Source organism: Stylophora pistillata, chromosome 12, assembly GCF_964205215.1.
Source record: "Stylophora pistillata chromosome 12, jaStyPist1.2, whole genome shotgun sequence".
NCBI classification, from domain to species: domain Eukaryota; kingdom Metazoa; phylum Cnidaria; class Anthozoa; order Scleractinia; family Pocilloporidae; genus Stylophora; species Stylophora pistillata.
In genome coordinates, this window is record NC_142530.1 from 16,726,533 (window position 1) to 16,742,121 (window position 15,589).

A 15,589-nucleotide genomic window follows, 5' to 3' on the forward strand; every position below is an offset into this window, starting at 1 on the left:
TTCCCACTGATGTTGTACTGGTACTTTTCGGGAGCTGTACATGTTTTTTCCAGCAATGAGAGCAAACTGCTGTTGGAAGAAACGGCAATAGTTTTCCTAGCTGTACTAAAATAAGAAACATGCGGTTCTATCAGCTAATCGTTATCTGCGAAAGACCTTGCATAAAGTCCATGTTGTGAAAAAAAATACTTAATTGCACCTGCATTTAGTTAAAGTGGATGGGGAGAGGGGGAGAGGAGTTTTCGGTTCCGGAGTGCCACACCCACATGGGTTGCTGGACATGCATTAAGACTTTGATCAGTCTTTGTTTTCATGTCTCCACGAGCATGAGGTTGAATGAAAGCACGAAACTCAAGGTGAGACTTTACATAACTTTTGAAAATAACCCTGAAAATAAAAAAGCCTTCCACAGGCCGTGGACTAAAGCAGACACGCGCAAAAATTTAAAGCAAGGCTGGTGGCCCTCGGGTTTCAGCGGGAGATTTGATTGTCTGCGTGATCCACTTTGATTTGAAGGTTCGAAAAACAAAAAATGCGCAACGACGTGCAAAAGTATTTTTTACACAGTAAGCCAAATAGGAAATTTAAACAAACAGATCTTGTGCTGGAGTTTTCATTCCCTGAAGTGATAAATTAACGCTGCAAATTTAATTAGCCTAGAGAAAACAAGTCTTGATTCTATCTCGGTCGAAATATTGATTTTTTTAACAAAAACCTAGTAGCAAAATAGCAAAGCTAAACATCTAATTCTCGATAAAAAAAATCGACCGTATATTCAGACAGTAGATTATGGAATCATTTCTTTGAAAGAAAAAGGATTTGTCAAATATTCCGTGACGGGACACCCGGAAATATTGCTAGCGTATAATTTCGTTTATTTTTGTTTTGTTCTGGTTTTGCTTTGTTTTCTTTGCTTTCTTGTACTTTACTCGCCGATGGTGAAATTTATTGAATGTGAGAATATCATATTGGAGGCTGAGCAAAAACTAACTTACGTGACCGAACTTGAACAGGTGTATTGAACGTATCCTTCATCTGCAGGGCCATCGTCCAGTTGGCGAGGTTTTTACAATGAAGTGTTGTCTTCCGTCCCTCGTGTTGTGGATATTGGCAAGTCCTCAGTGGTCGCCAATATTTGCCTAAATTATGTTTGTGTTTAGGATAAACTGCCAACTTCGTTATTTCATCGTGAGATGGATAGAAATTCCACGCTCTTACCAAAACTAATTCGTACTCCGTAACTTTCACTCGTGAGAGATAACATTTTAAATGGTTGGTAACATCATCCATGACAGGAAGGAAAATGAGTGCACTGTAGGTACCTTCCGTTGTCCCCACACAAAGCCTTAGAAAAGTTTGTAAGGCTTTGTTTGGGGCAACGGGAGTAGGCTTTGGTAGATTGTGCTCGAAAAAAAGCATATTATGCTATTGGCAGTGCTCATATTTTTTAGAAATTATGCCAAAATTATGCTACTTTCTGAAAATTATGCTCTCTGTCACCGAAATTATGCTACTTACATTTTACACTGATTTTAAGGAAAATAAAGATCATCACTGGCTTAACTCTATCAATTTTGACTTTAATGAACATTCACATAGTCCACCTTCCAGTCTTACAGTCTTTAGCATCGCAAATACGCATGTGCGCACCTCGAAAAGCCAAATGATTAACAAATGATACAAATGATACGTTGTCTAGAGATTAAAGCTCTCGGTACGGCACTGGAAGTGCTTGAAGTGGTGGAAGTGGATGTACTCGAGGACGACGCCATCTTTGATCTGAGGTCTGAGGGGCCGATCCGCTGAGCCATAAGCTTGGTGACCTGAGTCTCAGTCTTATGCACAGGGTGACCTCTGCCGCCTGCCGGACCATATTTGACCATGGGCCTTAACACAGACCTCAATATTTTCCAAAAACAATACAAAGATTAAATACAAACTGAATTATTCTAGAGCTATGATGGTTTTTTTTTGTTTTCAACGCATAAAAGCTCGGATTATCCCAGCAGTGCTAAACGGAAATAAAAGCTGAAAATAATGCTCGTTTAGCTGAATTATGCTTAAAGTTATGCCAGCACAATCTACCAAAGCCAAAACGGGAGGTACTCACAGTGCACGCATTTTCCGTCCTGTCATGACCAGTTAAATATGGGGACCACGTCAACTCTTCCCCGTGATTCTCCACGAGTTATTTTCCCATTTCCGAAAAAAGAACAAGGTATCGGCTTTGACGACGTGCACGCAAATCGTTAATTTGTGTCCCACACTGCAATATCTATGGTCAGCGGCTTATATCAAATAGCATTGGTCATGGATCGAACAATTTTAAAGAAGAGAAATTTCCCGTTTTTCCAATAATCTCAAACAAATCGAGCTGCATGTCGTCGGCCAAATTCTGTATAGTTATATGGTTTCTATCTAATTCAAAAAGTATAAGTCTACTTTGTTAATTTTGAAAAAAACTGGACTTTCTTACTGAGGTTCGTTGGCAATGTGTAGGGTAAAAATATGGTGGTATTAGCCGAGTGTCACGACTTTATCTCTCAAATGTGGAACAAAAATACAGTTGCGGCCAGATGTTTTAACTGATTTTCACAGATGATGGATCGAACTTTGCACTGATGCATACATACATACATATACTTTATTTCATCTCGAATTTGGAGTAGCTAAAGGATAAGCTAGTATCTTCGAGTTACAAGTATGATTCTAAATACTACTAAAATTTAAAATGTAAAGTTGTAGCATTCTAAAATTGAAATATGAGAAAGAGTCATACTGTAGAATCTTGCGCTTGAAATCAGAAAATTCAGACGTTCTAAAAGAGTCCGGAAGAGAGTTCCATAGTTTTGAAGCCATATATGAAAAGGAGTGAAGACCATAAGTAGTAGTTTTTGTAGACGGTAGAGACAAAATATAATTTCCGCGTAGATTATAGGATACAGACCGGAAACTAAACATATTCCCTAGATAGCCTGGATAGCAATGATTGATGTGTAAAAGAGCCTGTGAGAACGAGCCACTTATCCAATTTATTCCTTTGAACTTAGCTTATGTCGCATGTTGCGATAAGAGCTCAAACTTGTGAAACTTTGTGCCGCCAGATTTATTACACTAATTAAAGCTTATGATTGCAATTATTTGTATTATTGAGATAAAGGGTCGTTGTTTCTAACTGGTGAAGTTAGAGCTTTTCAATGATCCGTTATCTCAACAACTGACATCTACAACTCTTGTAAAATTCTCCAGCTCACCGTTAAGTTTTGAGCACATTCTAGGATGCCAAAAGTTCCGATCAGAAAATTGTGAAAAAGTTCAATTTCTCCAATAATAGTTCATATTTGTTACCTACTTACCAAGTGAAGCTGATGCAAGAATTTTGAGCGAAATCTGTTTCTGGATGAAAATTGAAGATGAGGATCTTAGGGAGAGTCAGTCTTAATTATAAAGCCGAGGATGTACTCTTTAAATAACTAATCAAAAACGCCCTTAAGTCCTTCCATCTTGGTTTATTTAAAGGATGTTTAACACCTCTGGGTATGGAGAACAGACGGATAAAGGATGCTCGAATCACCGCTTCTTCAGAATATAGTGTTCAACATGCTGCAAAGTTTGGAAGGCTGAAATTCAAGGCAACAGGAAAAAAACAGGGAGGATGGTCAGCACTTTACAATGATAATCAATGGATTCAAGTGGATTTTACCAAGTATACTGTAGTGAAAGGAATAGCGACACAAGGGCGAAATGGTTACAGCCAGTGGGTAACTAAGTACAAGCTGCAGTACAGCGACGATGGAGTAAACTTTCACTATTACGGAGAATCCAACCAGAATCCGCCAAAGGTAATGCTGTCTTTAGGCGTGTAGGCATTTGATTCTATCAGGAACGGAAACTTTTAAACCGCCAAACCCCAGCCGTATGAGCTAGAATAGCGGAGCTAGCAGCGTGCGCAAGTTGTAGTGCAATAGATAAGAAACTATGGAAATGTAACATCAATTGTGTTGTCATCGGTTACAACTGTTTGACCCTACTACGCGCAAGATAACTCTTTTAACATGCATTTCCAGTTGCACTGCGGGCATATCTACACTCCGCGTTACGACCTGTTTTAGCAGACGACCGAGTACAAAAACTCTGGGCTCTAACTTGATTTTGTACCAAATTTTAGGTTCAAATTTTACCGCTCCTTCGCGATTACTCCTGATCTCTCGTGACGAACTAGAGACAGTGATTATTACGGCAGAGGACTTACCTAAAGTTTTACTTTGAGTAGACAGGGTTTTGATAAAAAGGTACGAGAGGAAAGAAAATTAAAGGCGAAGCACGGAGAATGACGTATGAAGTTTTAAATCTTAAAATGCACGGATTCCTCTAAATGAACCTGAAAATTCTTAAGTGTCCTCCTCTTTCAATCCATGATTTAATCTCGACCCTTACTCTTAGTCATTGCCACTTTCGGTCTGATTATTGTGTAAAGAAAAATACAACTTCTCGTGTTTCTGTCCTCCACAGCCATTTCCCCTCTCCCCCATTCCTCCCCCCGCCTTCTGAAGTAAAAAATCTTCCACCGATGATCAGGAAATCTAATAGGGTTAGGGGAAGTGAGCCTCTGCCTTTGGGTCTGGCAAAATTTCTCTATCATTGGTGAATACGCCGCTTCCTTGTATTCTTTTCTGCTTTCATTGTTCGCTTGTTTATTTTCATTGTTAGGTCTTTGAAGGCAATAAAGACACAGACAGTATTGTGTACCACCATTTATACCCTCCGATCAAAGCACGTTTTATCAGATTAAGGCCAACAGAATGGTATGTCCACGTCTCACTTCGGATGGAGCTCTACGGTTGCTTAGGTATGACATCCACTTGATGTGTGTGTGATTGGCTACTGACTAACCTATCGACCCACCGAATAAGGACTGATGAATTAAATAATGATCAAAGGAACGATCGAAACACCGACTGACTAGCTGAACTATTAAGCGACTAAAAGGGTCTAACTGAAATCAGGTTAGCATTATTTTTTTCTCAAATCTAACTGGCTCTCTGCATACACATCACAAAGCCGTGTTTGCCCATCAACACTAACACTGACTTTATGACTGAAATCTAGATCCTTCAGCGAAATTACAATGCAACCGCAACAACATATCATTAAGCGTCCCTAAGACCCTTCTTCCTGGTATCAAGCGTGAGGATCTCCGACTCCTGGACACGAAATGCAAAGCTGAGGAAGACGACACTTATTACAGTCTAACAACACCGCTGGTCGGGTGTAAAACTACACGCAAACACACGACTACGGCTGTCGTTTACTCCAATATGGTCTTGAAAGTTCCCACAGCTTCCAAAAATGCTACGATACGTGATTTAAAAATACAGTTCAGCTGTGTTTATTCCAGTCATGGTGTGGTGACATCGGTTGGTTGGAGGGCAGTCAACAGAAAATTTATAATTAGTGAAGAGGGTGAAGGAAACTATACGCTCTTTTTGAATATGTTCCCTGACAAGAAATTTGCGATTCCTTACAAGGAAGAGGATTTTCCTCTCTTTGTGGCGCAGAAACGTCTTTTCTTGGAGGTATCAGTGACAAATGATAAGCGGCTCTCAATTATAGCTGATCGATGTTACACCACGCCTTCTCGCGAACGAGAAAATGCACCGAAGTACGAGTTTATTTCGAAAGGGTAAGCCAAGTATTTAATTAAGTTATTTCTTGCTGTGTCCGTCAGACTCCACTTTAGAGTCAGAGAATGCTTTTAAATGTGTTAGCATCGCAAGCCTTCTAAAATCTGGCCCTAAGCAAAATCGACCATCTTCCAACGCTTGTGATGCTGAATGCAATACTTTCGCCCTCGCTCATGCGCATTGCGGACACACAATATAATTCAATATAAAGCAAGGAGTCTAACGACACACTGTGCGCCCCCTTCTGATACCATCGCGTTATGCGGCCCAAATGGGCCAAGGTGTAATCAGCTTGAACGTAGAAAAAGGATAGCATTGATTGAAAACGGTTGCTTTGTTTGACAGTTTTTCTATTTGTTTGGCTGAATTATAACCAGGAATTTTTCTTCTTAGATGTGCAAACTATCCCTCTGTGGTCTACCATCCTGCACCCGCGATCAACTTCCAGCGATTTAGCCTTGAAACCGCTAAATTCATTGGCACCGATTCGTTTGTATTTGTTCACTGCCACGTGATCGTATGCAACGCAACTGACCCAGATTCCCAATGTGCAAAGAAGTGTCCGCCAGGTAACCGTGGGAAACGTCAAGTAAGCGATCACGAGATGGACGCACAGTACTCTTTGGCCCAGGGTCCGCTTATTCATGTTAGCGAGAAGAAAGAAGAGGAGGAAAGCAATGGTGGAGCCAGTAACGAGAAGAATGGTATGTACGAAGACTTCAGAATAAAACATTTCTAAAGAAATATATCATACCGTACATGGAATGAAGTCACACCTATGATTCAGAATGTACTTTGGTTCTCTGAAGTTATGATTAGAAAGCGGAGGTTGTTGTTGTCGGCACTAAGTGCTGATGCGTGTGAATGAAGTAGTCGCGCAAAAAGAAGAATATTCTTCGGCAAACCTTCAAAGCTGATGGTTGTTATGTTTGTTTTGTTTGGCTTTTGCTTTCTTCCCCTCCCCCCCCTTTTTTTTTTTTTTTTTTTTTGTACTCTTTTTGCTTATTAAGGTCTTTGGTTTTCAGGTTCTCTCATGATCAGGTCCTTGGAAAGATGACCATTATCAATCTTGATAGGTTACTTTAAGCAAATTATTAAGATTTTCAAGCTAGAGGAACAGCACGGTGACTTCGTCAGCCAGCAAGCTAACATATCAAAATTCTTGCATCGTCGGTTGTGTGCCACAGTAAAAAAAGGGAAAGACATTTCACATTGGCCCTAAAATGAGTTTCGGCGTCTCACATTAGCACTTCCCTCCTTTTAGTCCCAAGGCAGCGTCATGTTTACTTCTAGTTAAGATGAATAAGACACAATAACCAATCTAGTCAAGTAATCATAGGACTTTAAATCTATGAACACGGGGTTGCTTAAGATGGTAGGATAAAGCGATGATATAACTACCTGTATTTTAAAATAGAGTGTCTGTATCCTAATACCTGAGCGGTGTATATGTACTTAACTTATCAACTACCTTCTTGCTTCTTTAGCTTCTGATACTACCTTCGTAGTAGGTCTGGTAATGATATCCGTTGCTTGCTTGGCGGCCATGGGGACTGGACTGGTAGTCTTTAAGAAGTTACGAGACAAGCGGTCTGCTGCTGAGTTTTTCAGCGGTCATGAGAAGGAAAAGCCTGAACATTGATGATACAGACTGGACTGGCCCTGGAGGACACTTGAGTTTGAGAAACACATAAACTTTCATTTAGATGCGTAGTTGCTTCTCTTAAACCGCTCTTTGGGGACTCAGTATTTTACACGAGGACTAGCATTTCAACAACTTCTGTTAATAATATCTTTCTTTTTTTTTTTGGTTTAACCAATGATTGGTTGTGTAGGAGTTCCAGCACTTTTCGATTAAACATAAGCTGTAAGCCCCTATTCCCAGAAAAATAATCAACTCAGCAACTCAGAAACGGGAATGCGGGTGAGAACTCAACTTCGATAAATAAAGACTCCTTCAAGCGTAGGAAAGCGCGAGTGATCTGATCACAAGTGTTTCCAGTTTTTCATTTGATTGGCTTACTGGAGAGCACAAATTTTCAAGACCAAGGTGCGTGAAGTCGAAAAGTGCTGACTGAGTAGTTGTTTGTGAAAATTTTCTAATCAGCGACGAGTATGATAACACTGATGACATCAAAGTGTACCGTTATAGTTTGCCTGAAGTTAGATTTTAATAATTTAATATTTTTAATAATAATAGTTTAATATTTATATTGCGCAAATTAACATGTCCATATGATCAAATGCGCATCACAACACTGTTCGGGGGACTTTGGCCAGACTGCATCAGCAGTTTACAAACAATCGAAGGAGACTTATTTGAAGATGCCCCCTCCCCCCAATTCCCAGTAAACAGGCCAGACCACGTCACAGTAATCTCGTGAGTGGGTTCTTTAACGTCCCCTGCCTAACCAAATTATCTAATTAATAGATGCAGGAGACGGGACCTACGGTTTATTCGTCCTTATCCGAGAAGACTAGAATGTCTATCCATTTGTTATTAAAGAAAGGTAGCGCATTCTCCTCAGTTATTTTAAGACCTTGAGTGTTGGTCCGGCCGGGGCTCGAACCATCGACCTCGACCTCCCGCACAACAGTCCAGCGCTCTAACCAAAAATATATATGTATCAGTTGGTTTTGTGGGCTTAACAGGAAGATGATACGAAGATATCTGTTTCTGGAGCTTCGAAGACAAAGGGAAATCAGGAATCTTTTTCTTCTTCAAGTTCTCCTATTCCTAACATCTCTTCCGGTACGCTTTGATTACTTAATGTTTAGACCTGGCCCCGGTTGTTCGAGAGGTGGAAAACACTATCGACTGGATAAAATCTCTATCCGGTGGATAGCGTAGTACGTTTTTCTATCACTTATCCGCTGGATAGCGAGTTATCCGTTGGATAGAGTTATCCGCCCTTTGAACAACTGGGCCCTGGATTAGAAGTGTCTGTTCAAAATCTGGTAGGAATATGACATTATTTGACATACTAAAAGATATTATGTAGCGATTTAGTGCTTAAAAATTGTATTTCTCAAGCTTGGGCTTACCTTCATTCCTAAAATATTGAGTAGCCTTAAAACTTATACTCTGTCGACATCATAAAAAAATTTTTGTTCGTCAAGGCATAGTCAGTAAACAGGGTTTCCTTTGCAAGGCTGCGCAAAATTTTAGTTCTGTTTCATGATGCCAAATGGATGTGATTTAAATCAATTAATGATGCAAAGCTTCTAGTATTATATTTAAACGAGTAATAACGAGTAGAAAGCACAATAGCTTGAGTTTCTTTTTGTTTGTTTGTTTCGTCTTCTTTTACTTCATTGTGCATAAGATAGAATTTTTTCTGAACAGAACCAACTTTTTAATTAGTTTAAAACCACTACACTTTCGTTTAAGTAGTCATAAAGGTAGCACCGTTGTCATTTTGCCTTGAGGTACAATCCCGGTAGCATGCTGCTGTTAGAATAAAATAAGTATAAATCATATTATGTGAGTTTAATTCACCACGGAATATCATCGAATCTACAATAGAATTCAGTTGCATGCACATTTACGGTTTTCATTTTAAATTAACTCAAAATTATGTCCAGTTACCGTGATTTTTCCAGTTTTTCATTTGATTTATTTGAAGGATTAGTGAAAGTGTAAGAAGAGTCAGGAAGCCTGCTTAGTCTCATGAAATTAGGAAAAAAAGGCGGAAAGTTGTCGATCTTGAAGAATGGAGGTAAATATAAGTCTCTGTCGAATAAGGTAGAAATTTACTGAGCTATTCTTTTACTCATCACCAATCAAAACACCTTTCGTGTTTGCTCTAATTTCAGAAGTTAATCAACTGACGCGTGCTTTTCTTCGAGTTGTGTAAAATTGGCTTAACTGCCGTGGAGAACTGGTAAGACCCCTCAGTAATCCATGTCCATTGTACAGCTCTTGAATTTCTTAAGTTTTATCTTCGCACTATAGATCTCAAAGCTTATTCATTTCATCCATCCTGAGATTTATACTGTGAAGTACTCATCGTTCATTTCAGTGCCTGAATTAACGAAGGATAGTTTTTTCACCGTCGCTCATTTCCAATCTTCGACTGAATGTGTCGGTCAGTAGTTAGAAACGGGGCTCTTAATCATTTTGAATTTTCAACAGTCTCCCTCCTGTAAAATTGAAATGTCATTTACACACACATGTTAATGTCTTTTTTACATGATTCAACACGATTGCTAGTGTCCATCCAAAATTTTATTATCATATTGAACTATTATGATCTACGAATTCCTTCAGGAGGTAACTAGTTTCTAAGTAGAACTGACAAGAGCTCCTCTCGTACGAGACCACGCTTTAGACCATCCCATAGGTAATAAAGAACTGGCTCGTTCTTATTCACAGTTGTTCTATGATAGACCTTCAGAGACCGCACAGGATCTATTGCTCGCCTTTGACCACCGTTCTAACTCACCAGGTGAATAGAGATATTTCACATTCTTTGAGGAGTCGAGCCACTTGATCTGCAAGCCAAAGGGTCTTCACTAAGTGGTTGAACTCTTTGTGTCAGTTTCTTTTTCTTTGATTGTGTTGACAGGTTTCCTTTCAGTCAACCTGGTCACTTCACTCTTCAAAACTGAAAAAAATTCTGGAAGTCTCCTCACTCATTCTCTCGATCTCTCTGAAGATTTAAAGTTCATCTCCAGACTGTGTTGGAAATTGAAGAGGCGTTCACTCAAAGTTCGATTGAGTCGGTTAACTATTCCTTGATCCCTGTGAACATTCACATTTCCTCTTCGTACCCTCACATTATACCTTGCAATCTCTCTTCTTACATCACCCATAAATTCAGGTACAGAATCAACCTGAAGAACTTTTAATTTGGCCATCTCAATGATCCTTGCCAATAAATTGTCTCACATGTGATAATCTCTTTAGACCATAAAATAATCTTTTTAAGGAGAGAGGTTCAGCAGCCTTAAATCTACTTGCAACATCAACAACTGTCAACGCAAACTTTTTACGTCGTATGTGGGTTGTTCATCTAAAGTATGTCATGATTCGAGATAAGTTGTAACATCAATAATTCCTTCGTTAAGATTGTGTACGTGAGAAAACGTATCTTTTGTACTCACCTGGTGTAATTCGATACATCTCAAAGTCAGTTACGTTGTGGGTCATGATTGAGGTAGCATGTAACGTGTAAACAGTGTCAGCAGTCGTAGCACTCGAAATTCTTCAGGGAACAAGGCTAGCCAATTCAACTTTCGTCGAAGGCTGTATTGATCAGCAACAGTATTTGTAGGTGTGGCAATAAAAAATCAGTTCACAAAGGACCTCGTTTTTGTAAAAGCCGTTTGTCATCACTGAATCCGTCAACCACATTTCTGAGTCATACTACTGTTTTATAAATGTACCAGTCAATGTATGTAAAAATTTATTCTTTTCTGTAGAGGTTTAACAAAGGTTTCAAGGTATCAAAGAAAACCGAATAGTTTTGAAATGTGATACTCAGGCAAACAATCAGGTGCAATAACAGTCTACCGAGCGCTTAAAATGAGCGCTCAAAAATCCATACGGTTCAACAATTCATATGTAGTGATATGAATCATTACTTGAAGCCAACTTTCGTATCGCTCCCGACTTCAAGCTACATCCGACGGAGAGCTTAAATCAAACACGATCGATATACAATTAATAAATTAATAGAGTCCTTTTTAAGCAATCTGAAGCTGAGGATTAAAACATGGAAAGGCGAGAGTTGGGAGACAAAGGGTGCAATTGTACAGGTGGTGGAAGAGCGTTGTAAGGACGGGGGAGGCTGTGGCCTTTTCTTGCCCTCCTTCCCCTTCCTTCTTCCCTACCGTAAACAGTGACAATGGATCTGGGCGGAGAGAAGTTGGAACCTCTCTCCACCTTGCCATGGGCATGAACAGCGCGTGACCAAACTGTCGACCAAAGTAATCATCTATTACGGTATAAACATTTATGGAATGGACCAATGGATTCTCGGACCATTAGAATACTTTTGGACTATTCTGTGTACCATTTTGTGGACCCTTTTGTGGACCATTTCATGGACCAGTATTTGTCGATTATCAGCATTAAGGGAGGGGTGAGTAGGTATATTTCTCATCTGTGGCCAGGCAAGAATTGTATTTGAATTTCATGAAATAATGTAAAAATGAAGTACATAAGGGAAAACAGGAACAAATTCAGCAAGGCGAAAGACTTATCATAATTGTCTATTAGATTTATTATATTAAAAAAGCCTTAGACTATCTGCGCAGTGCATTCCAATTAGAAGGCTATCTAAGGTTACTCTTTTTTTGGATTTATTTTTTGGACCGAGACGAGATCTTGGTCCATAAAAACCTAAAAATGAATGATACTAATTTCATTTTACTAATATGATGTTTATTCAAACCTTTTGCAGAGAGCTGAATTACAGGATTGTTACAATGAGTTGTTGTTAAGGTTGAGAACAGACGTCGGCATTTTCTCAGGCGCTTCTGGCAGCCGCTTCAGTCCATTTCGATCTCACCTTCCCACCCATTCCACCCCAGGAGACGACATCCATCACACAGTAATCTCGTGTGTGGGAAATTAACGTCTCCTACGCCCAACCCTGCAAGAGACGGGATTTCCATTTATTCGTCCCTGTCTGAGAAGACTAGAATATCTAACCATTTCTTGATGTAATAGAAAGGTAGCAAATTCTTCTCAATCATTTTAAGACCTTGAGTGTTGGTCCGGCCGGGACACGAACCCTCGACCTCCCGCACAACAGTCCAGCGCACTATTCATTGGGCTAACTGGGCGGCGGAACAAGGTTAATGTCCAGGCATATTTACTGCACAATCTTGGTCAATAAACGATTTGTTACATAGCTGAGAAAAGATGTCGCTTTAACAAGAGTTAAGAATATATTTGTTATTGCATCTAAGGAGCTGAATGATTGAGGACCACAAGGCTGGTTGCCTAATACGCCTTATCGTATATCTAGCTAAACCTGGAGCCACCAATGAGCTTTCTACTTTAGCGATCAATATCGTACTTATGGTAGTTATTGCCTAGTTAGATTCCAATGTCTCAAAAGTGAAAAATAGAGTCTTTAAAAGCTTAAATTCTGGGAATGAAACGTCAGTATCAAGTTGCATTATACCATGTGTAAATAGAGACATTGCTCTAATTATGTAACAGTATACATGAAAAAACTATGCACTTCTGATTTGCTGAAACGAGTCCATTTTTCATGTAACACAAGAGCAAATTTGTAACAAAAGTGAAAAATTGCAACATGGGGGCAAATTTCAAATAGCACGTGCGCACTGTCAATATTTCGACCGTCTTGAGCTACTGTAATGCTCTTTTTATCTAAATTATTGTACAATTTGGGGTAAAAAAGTACAAATTTTTTCAAGTTAGTTATTACCTATACTGACTGCATGATTATTGATACAAAGCACCAATTTATCCTAAATAATAATTAATTCTGACAAACTCAGAAATAAGCTAATTTCCTTGCTGATAAATTCCTCGTGCGAAGCTGACTGAGTCTGTCAACTAAACGCCATAGTTAAAAAAGAAAATCAGTACGATTTTTAAATAATGAGTACCCTGCGTGTGTCATCTTCTAATGCGGCTACTACCCCAATGCGTCCCTCCGTGGTCACTGCAATCCCACACAGAATTCGTAACTTTTCCCCATGGATAAGGCTACTTCTTACAAACGCACCATCTTTGGTATAAATACCTATATGCAGGAGGCGTGTCGAATTATCAATACCTGCCACGAGAACTTGTTGACTTTCCCTGTGAAATGCAATCTTTGAAAGGCCCGGAGACCCTGGAAGATCAAACTTGCTTAGATGTTCACCTTGTTCGTTAAATATGTGAACAGAGCGAGAAGGAGATTGGAGCACCACCATAACTCTGCCATCACTTACAGTAGTGATATCCCACGGGTACCTCAAAATTTTTTCTCCAAATCTGCAAACAAACTGACCATCAGTCTCGTATACATCCACAATAAAATCCTTCATTGAGTCATTCCTCAGTACCATCACTTTTCCACTATCACTGACCGACAGCTCACCATGTATGCTCACGGAGCCCATTTTTTTCACAGGAAACGTGTGATGCTGGTCAGCGGTTTTGTTAAACTTAAAAATCCAGTATGAGTCCTCGTGACCCATTTCTCTGACCAGCGCATAAATTTTATCGTTCATGTCTGTGGCCAAACGAACCAGCCAGTGAGCAACCGATAGTTCTCTACCTCTGTCATCAATAAGAGGAGGAAGTCTGAAACGTTTCACAAACTCGCCACTGTTGTCAAACACCTTGATTGTCAAGTCATTGTCTGCTATAATATATTGCCCGCTTGAGTTGGTAGCGATATCAAGCGGCTTAGTTATCTTGTGGTCCTCATTGCCATCCTGACTTAGTATCCATAATAGACTGCAGTTCTCCATACCCTGTTTACGTAGCGCTTTTGCTACTCTACCTTCACGCAATATGTCAACTTTCTCTTCTCCTGTATCAACCATCGGCCATGGTGGCACTGGTTCTTTTAAAACTGTTTGCGTGACGTCGTAGGCGAGACGATTGACGCGACAGACTTCAGTAAGGAGTTTCCGTCGTTCTTCTTTCCTTATCCATCCTTTCACTGCACTGATTCCTGTCTTAAGCTGTACTTTAAGACTTTTCTGAACCACTGGAAGACCGTTTAGCTCTTCAATGCAGAATTTACATGGTGCTACAGCATCCGCGGGATTGTCTATTGTCTCTAATACTGTTGACATCACTCGATACTGCATCGCTAAGATGCGGTCAGATGTTGATAGTGCTTCATTTGAAAAGGCATCTATTGCTTTTTCACGAGCACGTTCAAATCTCTTTTTTGCACTGGCAAGCTTTCTTGTGCCAGATTCAGTAAGATCCAAGTTTCGCATTCCTTCAGTAAGCGACGCAGCTTCTACACAAGCAGCCTGTGCTGCATCAACCCCAAGCTCGCTCCTCGGCCTAGTCTCGTTAAATACTTCATACAGCAACACGATTCCTTCTCTAAAGTTGGTGATACTTGCCAACAAATCTTTCCTTGACAATCCATCCAGCTTAAATCTCATGTCGTCGATTTCACGCATGATGATGCCACGAAATTGTTGATCTGCTACATCGCCATCTTTAAGCTTTTCCGCTGCTTCATCTCTGCCTTTATCTACAAACCATCCGATAGTCGCTTTAAAAACTGCTGTTATGATCCCGGACATGATGGCGATTGAGATAATTCAGAGAAAAAATACGTTTGCAACGAGATTCGATAGCACTCAGTTTCTTCACTACAGCAAGTGAGTGTAACATGAGAATGATCGAATTCCTTAGCTGTCCGCCAATACCGTTGGCGTTTGTACGTGATGCGGCGCAACCGGTACTGTCACTCGACCTTAGTTTAGTGACTAGACCGATATTAAAGACACTCGTTAACGAAAGCAGGGGTAGTCAAGCACCATAAAATGTATGATATGCTTCTAATTTTTAACTCCTTCAATTTATCTTTCCAATTTTATCGTATTCCATTGTTCCGCAATCCATTCACTCGACCAGTTTCCTACGCCGCGCGATCTGAAATTACACCTACATGACGATATAATTCTAAGGCCCTGTTCCCACCATACCGAAACATTTGATTTGGTATTTGCAAAAAAACTGAAAATTTTGTGAAGAGGAATGTTTTGTTTTCGTATTAGCTGTCGCACTTTAGACATGGGAATTATTTGTGTAACCACAAATGTCAATCAATCGAAATAGATACCGACATTTCGTAGCATTGCTTTTTCTTTTAGGTTGCTTCTGGTCAAGGGTTGTTAGTTAAACGCTTAACGGGATTCTTTAATTTATTACTTTTTAAATTTTTATTAACAACTTACTAAAG

At 39.7% G+C, this 15,589-nt stretch overlaps 2 protein-coding genes across 2 annotated transcripts in view; one reads left to right on the top strand and one right to left on the bottom strand.

Moving 5' to 3' along the window:
- Window positions 1–9,160, top strand: part of LOC111333786 (uncharacterized) — a 30,705-nt gene extending 21,545 nt beyond the window's left edge. The window contains exons 5-9 of the mRNA XM_088741351.1: window positions 3,520–3,842; window positions 4,711–4,849; window positions 5,110–5,683; window positions 6,078–6,388; window positions 7,172–9,160. Of these exons, the coding sequence (XP_088597477.1) occupies window positions 3,520–3,842; window positions 4,711–4,849; window positions 5,110–5,683; window positions 6,078–6,388; window positions 7,172–7,326 (1,502 nt within the window). The 3' untranslated portion in view covers window positions 7,327–9,160. The remainder of the gene's footprint in view (window positions 1–3,519; window positions 3,843–4,710; window positions 4,850–5,109; window positions 5,684–6,077; window positions 6,389–7,171) is intronic.
- A 2,727-nt stretch (window positions 9,161–11,887) lies between these two features.
- LOC148719015 (uncharacterized) lies at window positions 11,888–15,360 on the bottom strand. Its single transcript, XM_088741361.1, has one exon. It carries the CDS (start codon window positions 14,925–14,927, stop codon window positions 13,260–13,262), a length of 1,668 nt encoding a protein of 555 aa, XP_088597487.1. The 5' UTR covers window positions 14,928–15,360; the 3' UTR covers window positions 11,888–13,259.
- Between the last annotated feature and the right edge of the window lie 229 nt (window positions 15,361–15,589).

Excerpts from the sequence above, each read along its gene's own strand:
- LOC148719015 (XM_088741361.1), bottom strand. The coding sequence starts at position 14,927 with ATGTCCGGGATCATAACAGCAGTTTTTAAAGCGACTATCGGATGGTTT.